This window comes from Hipposideros armiger, unplaced genomic scaffold (genome assembly GCF_001890085.2).
Source record: "Hipposideros armiger isolate ML-2016 unplaced genomic scaffold, ASM189008v1 scaffold_280, whole genome shotgun sequence".
In the NCBI taxonomy this organism is placed as follows: Eukaryota; Metazoa; Chordata; class Mammalia; order Chiroptera; family Hipposideridae; genus Hipposideros; species Hipposideros armiger.
Window position 1 is genome coordinate 1,574,220 of NW_017731630.1, and position 19,170 is coordinate 1,593,389.

The 19,170-nt window shown below is 45.5% G+C and overlaps 1 protein-coding gene across 18 annotated transcripts in view; it reads left to right on the forward strand.

Moving 5' to 3' along the window:
- PTK2 (protein tyrosine kinase 2) overlaps nt 1-19,170 on the forward strand; it is a 188,561-nt gene that overhangs the window by 58,028 nt on the left and 111,363 nt on the right. For 17 of the 18 annotated variants that reach the window (XM_019657844.1, XM_019657843.1, XM_019657827.1 and 14 more), the window contains 2 exons: nt 2,274-2,500; nt 12,751-12,917. In XM_019657844.1, coding sequence (XP_019513389.1) covers nt 2,306-2,500; nt 12,751-12,917 — 362 coding nt within the window. In that variant the 5' untranslated portion in view covers nt 2,274-2,305. Of the gene's footprint in view, nt 1-2,273; nt 2,501-12,750; nt 12,918-19,170 lie in introns of those variants that run through there. The other variant, XM_019657845.1, reaches the window with a different exon arrangement.

Below are 19,170 nucleotides of genomic sequence, written 5' to 3' on the forward strand. Positions count from 1 at the left end.
ACCCCTCACAAGGTGATAACCCCTCCAAGGCTACTACCCCTCTGACACCGTCCATAGCTATTCCAATACCATGGACTATTCCCTATACTGTACTTTACATTCCATGACTATACTTTTTAAAATGGTACTTGATATTTAATATTATTTTATATTAATTTCAGGTGGACAGCATAGTGGCTAGGCATTTATATAATTTATGAAGCGATCCCCCTGGTAAGTCTAGTACCTACCTGACACTATACGGTTTTTACTGTAGCCATTTTTATAAGAAAGATTGGTTTGTACCTTTTCTCATAGTGTCCTCGTCAGGTTTTGTATCATTGTTTTGCTGGTCTCAACACAAGTTGGGAAATGTCTCCTAGTCTCTGGAATAATTTCTGTAAGATTAATATTATTTCCCTTAAATTGTTATATAAATGCAAATATTCCTTTGTGGGAATAATTTTAAGCACAAACGAACTATTTTTAGTAGACTAGGTCTATTTTGAGTTTGTATTTCTTGTTTCAGTTTTGGTGGCGGCACTTTGTAAAGGATGGTGAGTGCATCCACATTTTCAAATTCATTGGGAGAAAGTTGTTCGTAATACTCTTATTAATATTTTAATATTCTGTTACTGCCTCTTATTAATTATGAATCTCTTCCCCTTCACCCTTGATATTGCCAGTTTTCCCCTTTTCCCCGTGATCAGCCTTGCTAGAGGTCTAGCCTGTAATTTCAGTTGCGTTATTCTTTTCAGAGAAGTAACTTCAGTTTGCTCAGCTTCTCAATTGTACTGTTAGATGTTAATTCTTAGGTCATTGGTGGCCAATCTTTATTTCTGAACTATGCATTTAAAAGTATAGATTTTAATCTAAGCACAATTTTACCTGCATCCATCCAGCTTTCATACTTCTTTTCATTGTATCATTCAGTTCAACATACTTTGAGCTCATTTTTGGTTAGTGGGTACTTGAAATTCGTTGCTTAATTTCCAGACAATTGGGAGGGGTTTTCTAGTTATCTTTTTGTTGTTGTCCAGTTTCATGCTAGACACAGAACATACTCTGAATAATTTTAGTCCTCTGATATTTATGAATCTTTCTTTTTCACCCATCATGAGGTCAATTTTAGTAAATATTTCGTGTGCGTATTTAGTAAGACTTTCACCTGCAAAGATGAATTCCTATTAGATGTAGTGTTTTCTGTGTCCATTGGATCAGTTTTGTTAACTGTGTTGTTCAGGTCTTTATGGTGCCGGAAGTGAGAAGGGTGTACTCAGGTGTACCCCTGATTGTCTACCTGTCTTCCCCTTCCCTCCGCTCAGATCCCTCTGGGTTGGCTGTCAGGACTGGTGACTGTCTTAAAGGGACAACCTGCAGAGTGCAGCATCTGGGGCCCCTGACACCTGTGATTTGGTCTCGCACTGCCTAAAGCCGTGTGGCTTCTCTCTCACGAGTGGCTTTTTCTTGGCTCTTCAGGCTCTTGGAGGCACAGAATTGACAGATGGCCTTTAGGAAAAGGCAGCCGTTGTCTGTTCATGTCTCCGTCTCTGTCATCTGTTGACATGGTTGCCTCAATGTCTGGGACTCCAAACCTTGCCTGGGTTGTGTTTTCATCTGGCTTTGCTGGGTTCTCTCAGTGGGCGTTCTAGTCTTGCCCAAGCTATTCCTCCAGATTAAAATGGAAGCCCTCCCGTCACTCTTTAAAAATTCAGTTGTTGATGCTTTTGGTTTTGTTTTGTTTTCTGTTGTTACATGTGCGCCTCTCCTGCAAAGTCACTGCCTAAGAGAGGAACTTGTTTTAACTATAGTTTTTCATTACTAATGCCTGGTGTATAGAATGACCACTTACTAAATTTTTATTATGTGAAGAAAGAACTCGTATCTCACATAGAAGTTTTTAAAAGTAGGCAGCAAAATTAGCATACTTGGTTTTCCTGTGAGGTCTTCCCACAAGTTGAAAGTCTGTGATTAAAGAACAGGGGAAAGCTAAGTTACATTGCTGATAGATAACAGTGATTTTTTTTGACAGAGCTGAAATAGGACCCTTGGCCTTTTCATAATTTAACAAATATTTTTTTATGCCATTGTGAATCAGGCAGAGCTCTGGGTGTGGGGACATTGGCAAGAAACACTAATTATTTTGTTGGGTGAGGTCCCAGTTCTTATGCTCACCTTCTGCATGTAATGTATCAAAGAGAGTGAATATGAAACAGTGCTGTTACTGTATCTGCATCACATTTTAACCAGATTTCAAACATTGCACTGTGAAAATTATTTTTTTTCTCTTACAGAATATGACAGGTACCTAGCATCTAGCAAAATAATGGCAGCTGCTTACCTCGACCCAAACTTGAATCACACACCGAATTCAAGTGCCAAGACTCACTTGGGGATAGGTGTGGAGCGCTCCCCAGGAGCAATGGAGCGAGTGCTGAAGGTCTTTCATTACTTTGAAAGCAACAGTGAGCCGACCACTTGGGCCAGTATCATCAGGCATGGAGACGCCACTGATGTCAGGGTAAGCGTTTTCCTGGGAGACACCTTCAGTGTGCGTTTAGGTTAAACATCAGGGTATTCACCAGAGATAAAGCAATAATGTTTGTTCCCGTATTACAGCGGTGTTAACTTTTTGTTTATCATACCTCTTCAGCTAATATGTGACTGACCAGAGTTTCAGTTGCTGTAAAATTTCTTAGGAAAATAATAACCGAATCATATATTATTCATAAATGCCATTAAAAATTGTCAAGTAACTTCTATATACTGGGCTGGGTTCTGGGTGTAGGAAGGGCCCTGGTTGGACAGCGTGCAGCCTGCTGCAGGGGTGGAGGGGAGGCCGTGGCCCTGGCCCCAGTGCAGTGCAGAAGGTGCTTCCCCAGGCCTTCCAGGAGCTGGGCGCTTCAGGATGACACTGGACGTGGGGTGAGTGGGAGCTGGTGAGAGAGAATGTGGGGAGAAGCGCTTCCGGGCAAAGGGCGCTGAGAGCGCCGAGTGAGAGTGGGGCGCTGTGGTTTCAGAAAGCTGAGCCAGTGTGTCAGTTCTCAGGAAGCGTTTCCTGTGACCAGATGTTAGAGACCCCTCCTGCTTCCTGCCCGCTCCACTTAGTCCATATTCATCTCGAAGAAGGACCAGTGTCCAGTGACTGGGACGAACAGATATGTCTTCCCTTTCCCCTTTGTTTTATAATAATGAAACTAATTAATTTGCTACTCTTTCACTCAATGTCTTAACTACTTTTAAGCAAAATACAGGGAATAGTAGAATTTAGATTTCAGGCTATGCTACGATATTACATTTGAATTATATCTAATTTTCTGGTACCTCTGTAATATTGCAATACTGACTATTCAAATGGATTAATTATTAAAAGGAGAATCATTTGGGATTGAAATATGCGTTAATACCTATTTATGAGCTATAATTGAAATATAATGGTTTGTCTTCATAAACGTTTTTGGAAGCCTGCTGACTCTAGTTTTTCTGTAGTTTTGTTTTACATTTACCCTAATAAACACAACTGCTTGGTAGAAAGGCCTGTAGCCAGTGTTCTGCCTTCACATTAATCGGGTAATAATTTCAGAGAAACTTTGCAAATGAACACTTATGGGAAGGTTCTTAGTGTATGTTCTCGGTTTGTCAATTTCAGATACAGTGAATGAGAAAGTATTTAAATCATTGCATGAGCCATAATAAACTTAGAATATTTGTACAGGAGGGGAACCTCTCAGAGATTATGAATTTGAAAAGACATTTAGCATGTGTTCAAAATTTATTGTCTCAGACTCGCCGTGGAGAGTCCGTGGTGAGCATGCCGTGGCTTTATAGTCAGACTTATGCACGATTGATACGTGGAGAGAACAGTGATCACTGGGCACCTGTCAGCCCATACAGCCAGTGTCAGAAACTCGTCGCGACATCAGACATTCATACTGTGAAGAAAAATGTATAAATTAGATACAGATACTTAAGTTCTGAGAACACATTTATCAAACTTTTATGAAGATCAGCACAAGCAGATCTGTGTGGCCAAAAGGCAAGTTGTTTGATTTCATAGTCATTGATAAATGTTTGAAATTTCATTACGTTTATTAGTTGGTGGTTTTCAGCTTGAGGCAGAGAAATCTCAGTTGGCACTGATTTACCGCAGCCCTTTCCTGGAACAGCGTGAAAGCCACATGGTCCTGGTCAGTCTGGTGGACAGTGTGCTATTCATAACCCACTTCCATCGAGTGTTGTAACGTTTGAAAATGTCATCTTTTAATTGTAAGTTAATTAACGGATGCACCTGCACCAAGTGGCACTGAAGGGCATGCCCGTGACATCTTCCTCCCCAAGAAGAGACATCGGAGGGGCACAGTGGAAGCAGCGACTAGCACACGGTGTCGGCGAGCGTGAGAGGGGAGAGAGGTAGCATTCGAGGGCCTGATGGCTTTAGAACAGAAACGGGGTGGTGGGTAAGCTAAGCGTGGACGTGTGGTCATTTGGCTGAGAGACGGACCCTGTGATGGCAGCGGAGAGGAAGCCGTGCCCGCCGTTTTCTGAAGGGACAGAGCTGCTCGTTACCCAGAGTCGTGTGTAATTCGGTCCAGTCGTAGCCTCTAGCAATACACAGCCCGGCATGGTGGTCACGCGCTGCTGGTGAACACTCGAATGTGGCCGCTCTGAACTGACCTTCTGTGGGTGTCAAAACACACACTGGATGCCAAAGGCTTAGTATGGGAGAAGAATGTAAAGTATCTCATCAGTCATTCATTATGATTATGTGTCGAAAAGATAATGTTCTGACATATTTAGGTTAAATAAAATGTAGTATTAAAATTGAATTCACCTGTTTCCTTTTACTCTTTTTTAATTTGGCTACTAGAAATTTAAAAATGACAAGTGGCTTGCATGGTATTTCTGCTGAACAATTGTGTTCTGTAGCCAGTAATTATCAGAGAGACTGTTTGGCTCAGAAGAACCAAAACCTTTGAAAAAGTGGAAAGATTTATTTTCACCAGGAAGATACCTGGATTCTATAATAGTTCATTGCAGAGGTTTTATTTTTCATCTTCAATTAATAAATTTTGCTCCTTTTACATTTTTGTGCTAATCACACACTCTTTAATTAGCTTAAATGTTTGGTTGCTGAAAGGATTCACAGAACACCACTGTTGAGGCAACGTATGCAGAACAGCAACAGTAGAAAAACGGCACTCAAGGCAGAGACCTGGGCATCTCAGGTGCGTGCCTCACAGTCTCGGACACTGCAGACCATCACCGGCCCACAGGTGGGGCACCTGGATATGCAGGGGTCTGAAGCCTCTGTGTGGTGGGGTTTGTGAGATGGGCAGGTAGGCACCTTCCACCTAGTAAGCAGCCTCCGCCTGTGTAACTGCCCAGCTCCATCAGAATCAGGTGCAGGTCCTAAATCCAGTTACCATTTCTAACCAACTCTGATGGGCTGGTACACTCTGCCCCTGAGCCGTCAGGGCCCATTGTTGCAAACCTCACTTAACTCGGCCGAAGCATCGACCGAGGGTCAGTACTGTTCTCCAGGCACCTCTGGGGGTAGGGGGTTATCCAGAAGAGCCAAGAGAACCCCATGCTGGTCAGTATCGAATCAGATTGGCCATCCAGAAACATGTAGTGCTGCTTCAGAATAAGGAGAGGAGAGAGGAGATTCCAGATTCGACCAGAGAAGTCTCCTGCTTACGAAGAAGAATGACATTTCCACCAGACTTGTCATCAGTGATGCTAGATGCGAGAAGTCACTGGAACAGTGTCTTCTAAGGGCTCGGGAAAAGAACCACCTCACAAGCCTCTGCGAGACAAAATGCCAGTCACGAAAATGTGGAATGAAGTTTTCCGTAGAGAGAGAAGGATGGAGAAAGTTAACACCATAGGCTCTCTTTGGGACTACAATTAGTCGGCATAATGGAGTGTGAAAAACAGTGAGCCCAGGAAGAAACTTTCAGGGGGATGGTTGCAAGGGGCAGCGGTCCCCGTTACACCTGCTGCCCTGCATGTGTCGCCCTGCACGTGACTTCCTGCACGTCACGTCTCGTACGTCATCATAGGCTCTTAGAGCTGTGACCAGGGATCAGTCCAGCTCGGCCTCATCCACAGCTGTACCCCCAGTCTCACTGGTCTCATTCCGAACTTTGACCTTAGTGCCACCCAGCGGCCTCTGTCCCTGTCTTCTCTGCCTTTCCACTTCTTATTGGGGAAGAACTGCCCAGGGCTGCAGTCCAGCATTTTTTCTTCTAGTCGCTGAGCCCCTGGAATAATCTACTCCTGTTTTGCTTATGCCCTACATCCAGTATGTTAACTGAGTGCCTACATCAACTTCAGCCCCACCCCCACCCCCACCCCCACCCCCACCCCCGGCAGTGACCTCACTGCTGCGCCTCCTTCGGGCCACTGCCATCTCTCTTGTACTTGTCACGTGGCCTGACCGCCTGCCTTCCCCACTGCCCCCTCAGTACGCTCACAGCCCAGCAGCCAGAATGGTCCTGTTGAAAGCCAGAGCATGTCACTCCCTCACCCAGCACCTTCCAGCGGCCTCCTGCCTCATTTAGAGGGAACATTCAAGACCTTCAAGGGCCCCTCACACTCTCCTTGCCCCATCATGCCCGACAGCCTCTGTCCTACTGGTCACTCACTGTTACTCTCCGCTTCCTGGACAATTTTTTTTAACATGCTACTCTTCTAATTAGTAATTTACTCAAAACCTCCAATAGCGCCCCATTTATCTCAGAGAAAAGCCAGATTCCTTTGGTGGCCTACAAGCACCCACAGAGCCGGGCTCCTTGTCGCCTAGTCTCACCCCGTTTCCTGTGCCTGTCCACTCACATATGTCCCTCCCCCACCTCTTCTGTCCCCAGCACCCTGGTTTGTTATGTTTCCCCAGATGAATTTTCCTTATTGAAATTATCTTGTTTCTGGATTGACTGCTCACTCATTCCTACTTTCCTCCAGTCAGCTGTCAGCTCTGTGACCGCAGGGACCTTTCTGCTTCATGGCGTTGTCACCAGCATCTCCAGCGGTGCCTAGTGGGCACACAGCGTGTGCTCAACAGATACTTTTCTGAATGACTGCATGAAATCCGAGATGAAATGTAGTACTTCTGAGAGAAATACAAGCTAGGAAACATGGTCACAGAAGTAGAAAGCCTTAATAGGCTAATAACCACAAAAGAAATTGAATTGCTAGAGATTACACCTGTCCAAAACCATACCTGGCCATACTGAGATGTCTATCAAACCTTCATCCCTACCTTATTGTTATGACTACGTATTTAAATCGCAATGCCTAGAGCAACTTGCTTTATGCCCCGACTCCAAATTCAGGCAGGTGCAGTGTAATGCTGCTAAGATGAAGCGGCAATTAGGTACTCGGAGAATATTCTCGTCCCGTTCAAAGCATCTTCAGATTTATTAACAGGCTCAGGGAAGCTTTGTAAACACATAGCACTCATGGGGTTCAGTACCACTCATGAGCCACTAGAGCAGCAGTTCTCAACCTGTGTGTCGCAATCCCTTTGGGGGTCGAACGACCCTTTCACAGGGGTCGCCTAAGACCATCGAAAACAAAAAGATACTTACATTACGATTCATAACAGTAGCAAAATTACAGTTATAAAGTAGCAATGAAAATAATTTTATGGTTGGGGGTCACCACAACATTAGGAACTGTATTAAGGGGTCGCGGCATTAGGAAGGTTGAGAACCGCTGACCTAGAGAAAGGCTGGCGTAAGTACCTGAACCTGTACTAGTAAGTAAACAGATGTCCCATCCAGGTAGCTAAAAGGTGAGCGTATGTGGTTGGATGAGTATTATTGGTACCAAGCTGTTAGTGGGCACAGAATAGCAGAAGAAAGTAACATTCTGATCAATTTAAAATCAGCTTTCTGATCAGAGTGGGAAAATGCACAAACAGTTTGGGATTCTGTGAATTTGTGGAAGAGATTCGTGTGTAGAACTGTTATGTGCCAAGAATGACTAGTAGCTGCAGGGGATGTAACCCTTTAGGCAGTTTCCCCTGAGTTCGGGCACGGACAGTGTCCTGGACCTGTGGATGCACCAGTCCCATGGGCTCCAGGGTTTGCTGGCATCACTTCGTCATTGTCAGCGGTTCTCTCTGATAGAGGAGCGGGAGAGTGCATCCTTTAAAACTGGAACATTGATTGTCACGGATTCAGATAATTGTGGTGCCAGAAAGGACTGTGAAGATCTTAGAAAGTTCAACTATTTCCTTAATGGATGGAGAGTGTCACCTAGGAAGAGAGGTGGAAAGAAAAACCATAAGAAAAAAATAGACCCAAAAGCAGTGTTGCGAAGCGGAGCCTGAGATAGCAGAGCATGAGAAAGGAGAATTCTTTATCACTAAGTCCTTAGAGATGATGATTGCAGTAGCAGAACGATGGCCCCAAAGATGTCAACGTCCTCGTCCCCAGCACCTGTCTCATGTGACCACAGTTAAGGCCTTGCGATGGGAGAGTGTGAGTCCCTAAAAGCAGCAGGTCTTTTCTGGCTGTGCTTAGGAGAGGTGGCAGCAGAAGAAAGGTCAGATGCAGCGTTGCTGGCTTGGAGGATGGAGGAAGGGGACTGTGACCCCAGGAACGCAGCTGGAAGAGGCCAGCCTGGAACCTCTAGAAAGCAGTGCGTCCCTGCTGACACCTCGATTTTAGCCCAGGAAGACCCATTTTAGACTTGGGGTCTACAGAACTGAAAAGTAACGAATTTGTTATGGTCAGCCCCCTGGTTTGTGGTCATTTGTCACAGTGCAGTAGGGAACTGATAAAGGGACCGCCTCGTCTCCGGAGTTTTAGGAGGACTCAGTGTGCTGCTGCGCAAGAGGAGGACATGCGCTGGTGGTTGGGTTTTCGGATCCTCTTTTGGTCACTGAATGACGATAGGCTCCTGCCAGTGCATGTGCACTCAGAATAACGGTGGGAACTGGCTGGTTTCCTAAACGTGAAGGGCATCGGAAAGAGAAACACAGAAAAATAACCACAGGACACTATGCAAGACAAGTCTGTAGTAATGACAATACTCGGTATTTCTTAAAAGGAAGTAAAGAGACGAACAGTACGTATGGTCTTAGGTATCTCCTCAAGTCATGAAGAAATTGTGCGAATTACCCGTGAAGAGATAGCTGAAAACACCAACTATCCCCTTTGTCTTGTCCCCCTGCCCCGCCTGCCCCAGGGACTGACCAGCCCTTTGCGTGTACTCATCATCACAGCTTCCTCCCCCTCGACTCAGACTGGAGGCTGAGATCGTGTCTCATCCATCACGATGTCGCCAGCACGTGCACGCAGTGGGCTCTGGAGATGTTCTCGAATGAACGAGTGAAGACACATTCACAGATGAATGAACGTGAAGGGAAAGGTCGCATGGCCGCTTTCTACTAGTGCGAAAACGTCACCGCTTTTCAAAGCACTGTCTAAAACATAAGTGACTGAGTTGAACCAAGCAAAATCATAAAAAGAACTTCTAGAAACAAAATTACAGCCTCATCTCATTAGCAAGTAGTCAGGGAAATGTACATTATAACCACAGAGGTGTCGCTACCCCTTTTGTTGGTCCATCAAGTTGATAAACATTTTAGGGTTGATTTCAGCCAGTATTGGCATGGGATGAAGGACAGTCTCTAACGTTATGTGTCGAGTGTAATTGGTGTAGTTTTGTTGGTGGACATCCTGGCAGTATTTATCAAAATGTGACATTCTGAGTGGCTTTTGACCCAGCGTGTCTGTTTCTAAGCAGTGCTTGTATGTACATGTGACAACAGCTAGAAGGATGTTCACAGCAGTGTCATTTGCATTGCCACCTCCCTTTCTTCCCAAAACACGGAAATGAAAAAGCAAACAACTGCCCACCAGCTGCGCTCCTGACACGATGGAAGCACCATGCTGACATTGGCTGCTTTTGTTTTCAACCTTAAGGAGAGCTCTTTTACTATGAGAATTTAATCAGGAAAATTGTATGTTTTCAAAGCTTGGGGGATGATACAAATGGGTAGGCAGGGATTTCAAAGTAGTCGAGTATTGTTCTGTGTGCTGCAGGACCAGGTTTTCGTGACCTGCAAAGCCAGGATGAGAAACTTAAATTTAGACGCCATGAGAGGCATGTGATACCTCAGTCCTGTTAGCTCCCCAGAGACAGCCACTTTCTGACTTTACGTATTCCTGAAATAATATATATATGTGCAGTGGTGTGTATGAGAGTGTGTGTGTGTGTGTGTGTGTGTGTGTGTGTGTGTGTGTGTGATTTCCATAGAGTAGTGTTTGTCCAGTATGCATGCCTCACTAAATAGTCAGTTCTCAAAGTTATTTGTTCAGTTATCCAGAACCAGCTAATTGGTTCTCAGAATTATTTAAGTTACTGAGTACCTGCACTCAGCATCAAATATTTAAGCCCCTTGTGTAGCCATTATTTTGGCTTCTACGTTGAGTCTGATGAAATTTACAAGGGTATTAGAGAGTGCAGACTACGACAGAGCACAATATGGAGACCAATTAAAAAGCGAAATAGGACATCAGAGGAAATGTCTGTGTGTTGTTGCTTTCACGTTTTTAGTGGAGAGTAAAAGTTGCAGCCTTGTTTAGTCACGAGGCAGTACAGTACGGGAACTCTTATGTGAGCCCGAAGCTGAAATCATTGTGGGTGTCTTTGGGCAGTGTGATCAAGTGAGCTGACTAAATTCTATGTGTTCCATAAAACCCCAAGACTGGGAACCCGCTTTTCCCCTAAAAGCACCGCAGTTCTGGACCGAGCCGCTCGTTGATACTGCTTCTCCAGATGGGTTCCTGTGTGTGCCCCTTGAGATCAGGGCATAGGACGGTAACCTTTGTGAAGGGTCATTGGGGAGGCGGGGAGCTGCCCAGAGAAGGTGGCATTTTTCCTGGGGCATGGATGGCCAGTACAAGTGTAAGAAGTGGTCTGTGCCCTGCACCTACACTCTGCGTCTGGGCGTGGAAGGTAAGACGGATGCACAGAGACCGACGGTTAGACAGATACAGACGTGAGGTACAGACGTAAGGTGCAGCCGTAACGGGAGAAAGGGCACTCTGGAATCCATAGCGCCAACGAGCTGTGGTGCAGGAAGATGACCTGTGCTTCAGCAAGGGCGACGGGCTGGTGTGCACTTGTTGGGAGCTGGCAGAGCTGAGACACGGAGACAAAGGCGCTTTTGTGGGAATTTGAAAGAGGCGCCAGCTCCCGTCCTTTGCAGCTCAGGGATTGTGTGTTGGCAAGCAGAGGCTGCAGAAGGCGCCTTTGAGAGAATTACTAGAAAAAGATGTCCCTTCCTTTAGGCAGATCCCCACCCCCAGAGCACAAGACTCGAAGACCGGAGCTCGGGCTGGATTTCAGCTCCCACTGGCCCCCTTGGCTGGGCGCCCTCCGGGCACAGCCTGTCCTGTCATTCAAGGTGGCCCTGTCAGAAGTCCCTGGCCTGGGATCCAAAAGCCCTTCTCACTTCCACCCATCTTTCCGGTCCTGTGAGAACTCCTCTTTATGAAGCTAGCTCTGACTCTCCCAGCCTGGTCCTGCGCTCGCCGATGCCCGGCTTCCTGTCTCCCTCCTGCCTCCTGCTGCTGCTGTCCTGTGCTCCATACAGACCTTGTCCCCAGGCCTGAGCAGGCTGAGAGGGGGGTCGGCCACGTGCAGGTGCCAGGGGCGCAGCACACGATTTGCTTTCCCTGTGACCCTGGGTCCTGGTCAGCTTTTGTGTATAGTGCATGTTGTTATTGATCTGTTCTTCTGGGAGGGCGGGGACGTCGTTCACTGTGTTACCAACAGCATCGTGCTGTGAAACAGAAGAACATACTGTGTGCAGGGAACTTGTAAGGTGTATTGTACATTTTAAGTTATATGATGGCCTCAGTTAATTGCTAATTTTAAAAAACCGGTGATGATTTTCTTTAGTAGACATTTTCATGTTAATAATCAGCATCATTAAAACTTATTAATGGCCTGAAAAGTTGAGAAGATTGTGGGGAGTGACCAGCCTCGTGTACGGGCAGCAGGTGGTTTCCATCATATTCCCAAGTGAGTTTCCTCCGGGTGCCCGTTTACAGACACGCATGGAGTTTCCACACCTGTGCAGGTGCGGGGCCAGAAGCCGGTGTGCCGCCTCCCTTCGCAGAGCCCCAGGAGGCACTGCACCTCCTCCAGGGAGCCTTCCCTGGTGACTTTCAGAGTCTACCTTCACCCCTGGGCCACGCATGCTGGAAGCATCGGATTTGGGGGCCATTTTAGAATGCTCGGTGTTAATGTGTAGATTGGTTTGGCTCAACTTCAATAACTTGTCACACATCATCAAAATAACCAGAAACGTGGTCTTAATTGTATATTCCTAAATGTGTGTGTTTTAAAAAATGGTGTTAGTTGCAGCCTGGTCTAGAACAATATGTGGTCCTTGGCTTGGAGAGTGTGACCCTCTTGGGGTCTGGCCCTCAGCAGGTGATGCCTGAGGGTGGCTGGTATGCTCTGGCAAGGTTGGGGGATGGTGCAGAGGGGGAGCTGCAGAAATGCCTTTTAAGTTTCCATGCCTTGTTTATCAATAAAGAAAAGGGAAGAGCCACTTTTTGTGTTTTAACTTTCCCTTGTTCATAAAAATACTATTTGAGAAAGAAGATTCCTCAGTAAAATGATGTGATTGATTTAACTTGATGCTCTTTACCATAGATTTGTGATAACGAAAAGAAATGAACGTTGCGTGAATTTCAGCATGCTCTTTTTGTTTATAACAGTCGTTTTTGTGGGGGTGTGTTTTAGGGCATCATTCAGAAGATAGTGGACAGTCACAGAGTAAAGCACGTGGCCTGCTATGGATTTCGCCTCAGTCACCTGCGGTCAGAGGAGGTTCACTGGCTCCATTTGGATATGGGTGTCTCCAATGTGAGGGAGAAGTATGAACTTGCACACCCCCCAGAGGAGTGGAAGTAAGATTACAAACCTACTTTGGTGTCACTCACACTTGATTCGTTTTGTGTATTAACTCACGCACGAGAGGGTGCATGTCTGTGCTGGTTTCACACAGATTGTCCTGCGGCCTCTGTGTCTGGCTGGCTGGTAACTGTTAACCAGTGGGTCTGTCTTTCTCTTTCCCACTTCCGCTGAGTCTGTCTTGGGCACCACTGACTTTTGATTGCTCGAGCTGTCTGGTGTCGTCCTGCTGTGGTGGCCTTGCTGGTCACGCTTTCTTTGTTGGTGCCACTTTTTCGCACTCTGCTCTCAGAACTCCAGCCCTGATTCTTGGACTTTCTGTCTGTGGCATCCTCTCGTGCAGCAGGACTTGACCTACCCTGAGGAGACCACACCTGATTATCTTATTATGGGCTGCATAGCTTGCTTTACTGTGCCCAAGGTGTATGTTTGACATTCACATGTGACATTAAATTAGGAAGTGATGTAGTGACTCGTGCTGACCTTAATGAAACGGAAATGACTCAAGGTAAATGAGAAGACTTGCTGACAATTGTCCTTTCCCTGGGTCTCTCCTAATCATTTTTTTCACTATTAAGTAAACTGACATGTTGGTAGGAACTCGTACGTCTAAAACACTTACACTGGAGCGAAGTATAACGTGTAAAAATGGGGTTCTCCTGTTGGTCAGTAAGGCTGCAGGGAAGAAAGTGCCTAGACTGGACAGGGCATTCAGATGTCAGCGGCTTCAGTCCAGGCACCTATGTCCATTAGAATAGGCATTTTCAAAGAAAAACTAACATTAGGTTCATCAGTCTCTAGTTGAATAAAATCTTATGCCGGCTACAGAGTTTAGCAAAGAAATATAGTACTTGTATTTTCAGATTTATCAAGTAGCTGAAACCGAGTGAGCAGACTATTCCATGGCAACATGGTTTGCTTGGTTCGCATCAACGGCTAGCAAAGATTTGACCTCCCAACTGTTCCATTAGTTAATCAAATAAATGTTTAAAAATGAAGAATATTCCAAAGTTATTTAACACAATTCTGTTATCCTCTTATTTATATCAACATGTCAGAGGCATGGTTCATTGTAATGATATTCTTAGTGCTCTGTAAAATGTTTGTTGAATGTAAATCTTTGAGTACATGAGCTTTGCTTTTGTTCTTTTAAGCCCATTTATTTTACTTTATTTCAAGTAACGTTGAGTAGGCACTACTTGCTTTTGATGGAGCCTGACTTCTCAAAAGTAAGAAAAACTTGGACTGGGTTAGGTAGACCTTCCCGTAGGCCGACCCTGCTTGGATGAAGGGAGGGGGTGGAGGTGCTGCTGCCGGTGTCGCTGATGATGGAGCCATCAAGGCTGTCACCATGGGGTGGCTGCTGAGAGCTGGGTGCTGGGCCAGCTACATGCTGTTATTATCATTCGTATGTTTGTAATTTTTAACACGTCTGTTTCGTTTAATTCTCCCCAAACCTTATGACTATATTGTTAACTATATTTTACCAATGAAAACAGACACAACAAATGGATTTAAGTTGCATTCCCATGGGTGGTTTGGGATACAACTTCGACTTGAATTTAGCATGTTTTGAAAATCAACATGCCTGTCTCAGTAGGAATAATGTAATCTTAGGCTATAAGATTAGTGAAGGCTGGGGCTGGCTGAGTGGTGCGTTGGTTAAGAGCTGGCTTGGGACAGCAGCTCTGAGCAGCAGGGCCACGGTTCGGATCCCACGTGAGGGCCAGTGATGCTGTGCCCTCTACAGCTAAGATGGTGAACAACAGCTCGACCTGGAGCTGGGCTGCCGTGAGTCGCTGGCGACGGCGTAGGCTGCAGTGGGCCTGGCCGGCAGTGGGCGTGAGCTTTCGTGAGCGGCTGTCCAGTGGCCGGTGAGCGACTGCCTCAGCCGCGAAGAGCGCAATGATAATACCAACATGGGCCAATGAAGCGATGTCCTCCACAACTAGACTGAAGAACAGAAGGACAGCAACTTGTTTGTTCCCCTCCCCAATTCCCCAACACTGTTCCCTCCCCCAATTCCCCAATAAAATCTTAAAAAAAAAAAAAAGGGTTAGTGAAGGCTTTGTGGCGAGTAGGTGGGGTAATAAAGGAAAATGTGACCAGAGATACAGTGGCTATCATTGCAGCGTTTTCAAGGCTGGGAGGGTTTATACTGGTTGTTCCAAATATTTAAAATGAGAGGGAATTTACAGTGTCACTAATGAAGAGGAGACTATTAAAAATAACCAAGCAGATTTGGAAAAGAACCAAACAGAAGTTCTAGAAATCATTAGATAGTAAAATAGCAGATTAGATATAGCCGAAAAGTTAGTGAACAGGAATGTGGATCCGAGAAAATGTGCCCAAAGCACAGAGCAGAGAGATGAGCAGAAGGAAAATAGGAAAGCAAGTTCATGTAACATGAAGGAGGAGAAGGCCAAGCCACTTCTGATAGGAGCTCCAAGAAGAAGAGAATAAGAAAAGTGAAGAAGAGGAAATAATCAGAGATAATGGCTGAGAATTTTCTAGAACCCTTGAGTGACACATGCCTCCTCAAATAAAGGGTTAACGTAAGATCCTAAATAGGGTTAATAAAACTAAGTCCACACTTTGGCAGAATATAGTAAAATAGTGTTGTTGTATAAAAGAAAAAGATGATGTTGAAAGCAACCAGAGAAAAATTCAGACTTCTTTCTCCACAGCAATAAGAGATACCAAGGAAATAGAGGACTATTCTTCAAGGTGGGGAGAACCAGCCATTGGCAGCCTGTGTGTGTCTGCCCAGGGACTGGGTGACAGTTTCCTTAGAGAGTTTCCCGCCATAGGAATCCCTCCCAACACACTTCAGGAAGCAGGAAAATGATTTCTGATGGAGGGTCGCACATGCAAGAAGGAACGCTGCAAAAAATTGGCTAGATCTAAATAAACACTGGCTCTAAAAACAAAAATGATGAGAACTGATATTTTTATATTAAAAAAGTAGAACTCAGATACTGAATGTGTGTCAAGAGAGGTGGTTGGAATTGAAGCTCTGTCAGCAAAGCTTCAAAACTATATGTTAGGGCAAAAGCTAAAGCATTAGAAACAGATTTTACAGCTTAAACAGTAGTAGGTAAATAGGTGTTAGAGAAATGCAGCAACTGAGAGAAGGCAAGAAATGGAAAAAAAGCATGGAAAAACAGGACAAATAGAAATCACAGATAAGATTTTAGAAATAAATGCAAGTATACTAACAGTAAATGATCAGAGATGATTAGCATGTGATTAAAGAATATGTCCCAGCTATCTGCTGTTTATAAGAGCTATCTAAAACAGTGATGGGCAAACATTTTTCTTTGACTTACAGGGAGAAATATATTTTACCTTTAGATCCGGTACACATGGAGATGTTTGTGTATCTTAGAACTATTTATATGTAATGGATCTACATATATGTTCCACAAAACCATACTTAATCTTACTATTTACACTAAAGTCTAAGGTTTTCTCTTGAGTGTCATTCTATTCTGTTCTACTTCATTTAGGTAGTTGGTAGGTAGGGAGTAGGTGGGTGGGTAAATAGATAGACAGACAAAAGAATTTCACTACCCACTAATGGGGTGGCAGGGGTGAATTGGAATTGCTCTATTAATATCCTGTGGAAAAAGTTTTGGGGTAGAAAAGCCTTATTAGGATATAGAGGGCACTAATAGTAATAATAATAAAAGGTATTTCACCAAGAATTTAGTGAGTGTAAAAATAGCTATAATGCCTAAACTTATAAATTCCTAAAGACATTCCTTAAAATGTATAAAACAAAGATAAAGGAATAAAACTTACCTCCTAATAATTAAAACAGAAGGAACCCAAACAATAGTGTGTAAACAGTTTTTAAATTACATGTTTATTCTTTCTAATGTGGAAATATAGGGTTTTGCATGTAACAGTATATTAATCAGTTTAAAAACATATTCTCAAATAATTCGTGGTTCAAAGTGCAACGCCCGGCTTGCGGAGGGTGAGGCTGTAATGTTTTACTCTAAATCCACATCGGGCTCTCTGTCGTCCTGCAGGCCACCAGCTGTCGCTCCCTCTCTCTAAATACTTTCTTCACTCAGCCTCCCGGACACCAGACTGTCCTGGTGAAGGTTTCCTCCTGCTTGGCTGACCGTTCAGTCTGTGCTCAGCCTGTGAGTTTGGTGCTGCCCCGGGGACCCCTTTTCCTCGCGTTCCACTCTCTGGAGACCTGCCTTTGGCACTGAACTCAGCCTCTACTTGACTAGCACAGGGAACCATAAACAAGTGTGGCGGTAACCCAGCAGAAGGATTAGAGGTGGAGGGCTGGGAGTAGTCGCAGACAGAAGGCAGAGCTCACGGGCGTGGGGTGGGTTTTAACATGTAAGCACCAGTGATGTGTGTGGCTCAGTCATCGCGCCCAGAGCCAGCTCCAGTGTGACCCCTCAGCGCTCCTCGTCTCCTGCTGTCCCCCTTCGCCCCTGTGAAACGGCTGTTTGCTGTTTTCACAGAGCCTCGGGCTGGGCGCCCATCTGATGGTCTGTTCTTTCCTGTCAGCTCCCCTGCTGATCCAAGAGCAGCCTTCCACCTCGCTTCTCTTCCTGCCGTTATCTTGCAGAGCTTTTCACTTGCCCCACTAGCCACTCTGGCGCTCTCACTGATTCTTGAACAAGCCAGGTGCATCGCTCCCTGGGGCCTTCGAACCTGGTGTGACTGTTGACGGTGCTCTTCTGCCATGTGCAGCGTGGCTGGGACCTCCCTTCATTGAGGGCAGGTGCTCTGCTGTCGCCCTCTTCCTCCCTCAGGGACCTCGCCTTTGTCGCTGCCCTCGTTCCTGGGTCTAGTTCTGCCTGGTATATGGCAGGTACTCAATGGAAAACTGAGTGAAAATTGAATCCGTGATAACGAAATTGTAAAATAAACCAAGAGGCAAACTAATACGATGGCATTGCAACTTGTATTTAACTAGGGACCGAACAGGACTGGTTGAGGTTAGTGAGACTGTTTCCGTATTTGCACACGCTTACACATGGCAGACACGCTAAGCACTTGACTTACCGAAACGAGCTTGCGTCAGGCGCGTCTCCTCAGAGAGGTAGTCTCCTTTTGCCTTGGACTTGTGAGAACGCTGAGCTTCAGAGAGGCGTCCTGACTGTCCCAAGATCGCGCGGTTCCGTGAGCGGCAGAGTGGACACCGAGTCCGGACACTCAGCTGTTTCTTCCCTGCTCCTGTGTTGGATTTGGAACTACGAGAAAGAGGATTGGAGGATTTCTCTCGCTGGCAAACACTGTCTCTCAGTTCAGAGGCGGGCCTGTGAGGGCGTCCGCAGCCCTGGCTTTAGTTCTGAGATTGATGTCCGTGTTCAAATGGAAGTGCTGGCCTCACAGAGTAACTGGATGTCAGTGTTCATGCTGCGAGGTTGGAACAGTTTTTATGTTCATGTGTAGACTTACTGGGCTCTCTGCTCTAGGAACTATCATATTGTTAAATAAGCCTGAGGTATAAATTCGTTCCCTTGAGTCTTAGTTCTTCAGATTCCTCAGTAAGCGAGCTCACAGCACACGCGTTTGCTCCTGACTGTCTCAGGCAGGATGGCCTGACCGAGGCGCCAGGACATGTCATGGGGAAAGGAAGGTTGGTTTGATAAATGGCGATGCTTGTAGGGAGAGCAACAACAAAATTAGATCCTGCCTCAAACAATACACCGAAATCCACTTGAGATAGATGATTTTAAAAAAGAGATGTTTAATGGAAAATATAGTTGAATGTGGTTCTGGCCCTGGAGTAGGAAGATTTTCTTAATACCCCAAAAATGTTCCCTGTAAGAGGAAAGAATGGCAGATTTGACTTGATTGAGATTGAGGCATTCTGTTTATCAAAAGATTTTTAAAGATTTTTATTTATTTATTTTTATTTTTTTTTTATTGGGGAATTGGGGGGATGGGAACAGTGCTGGGGAATTGGGGAAAGGGGAACAGACAATTTGCTGTCGTTTTGTTCTTCAGTCTAGTTGTGGAGGATGTTGCTTCACTGGCCCAAGTTGGCACCATCATTGCGCTCTTCTCTGGCGAGGCAGATCAGTCGCCGGCTTCTGGACGGCCGCTCACTGCGGCTGCTGGCTGCTCACGCTGGCTGCTGGCCACACACGGTAGCCCATGGCAATCCACTGCCACAGGGACTGCAGCCCACGCCGTCGCCGGCGACTCACGGCAGCCCAGCTCCAGGTTGAGCTGTTGTTCAGCATCTTAGCTGTGGAGGGCAGTGTCACT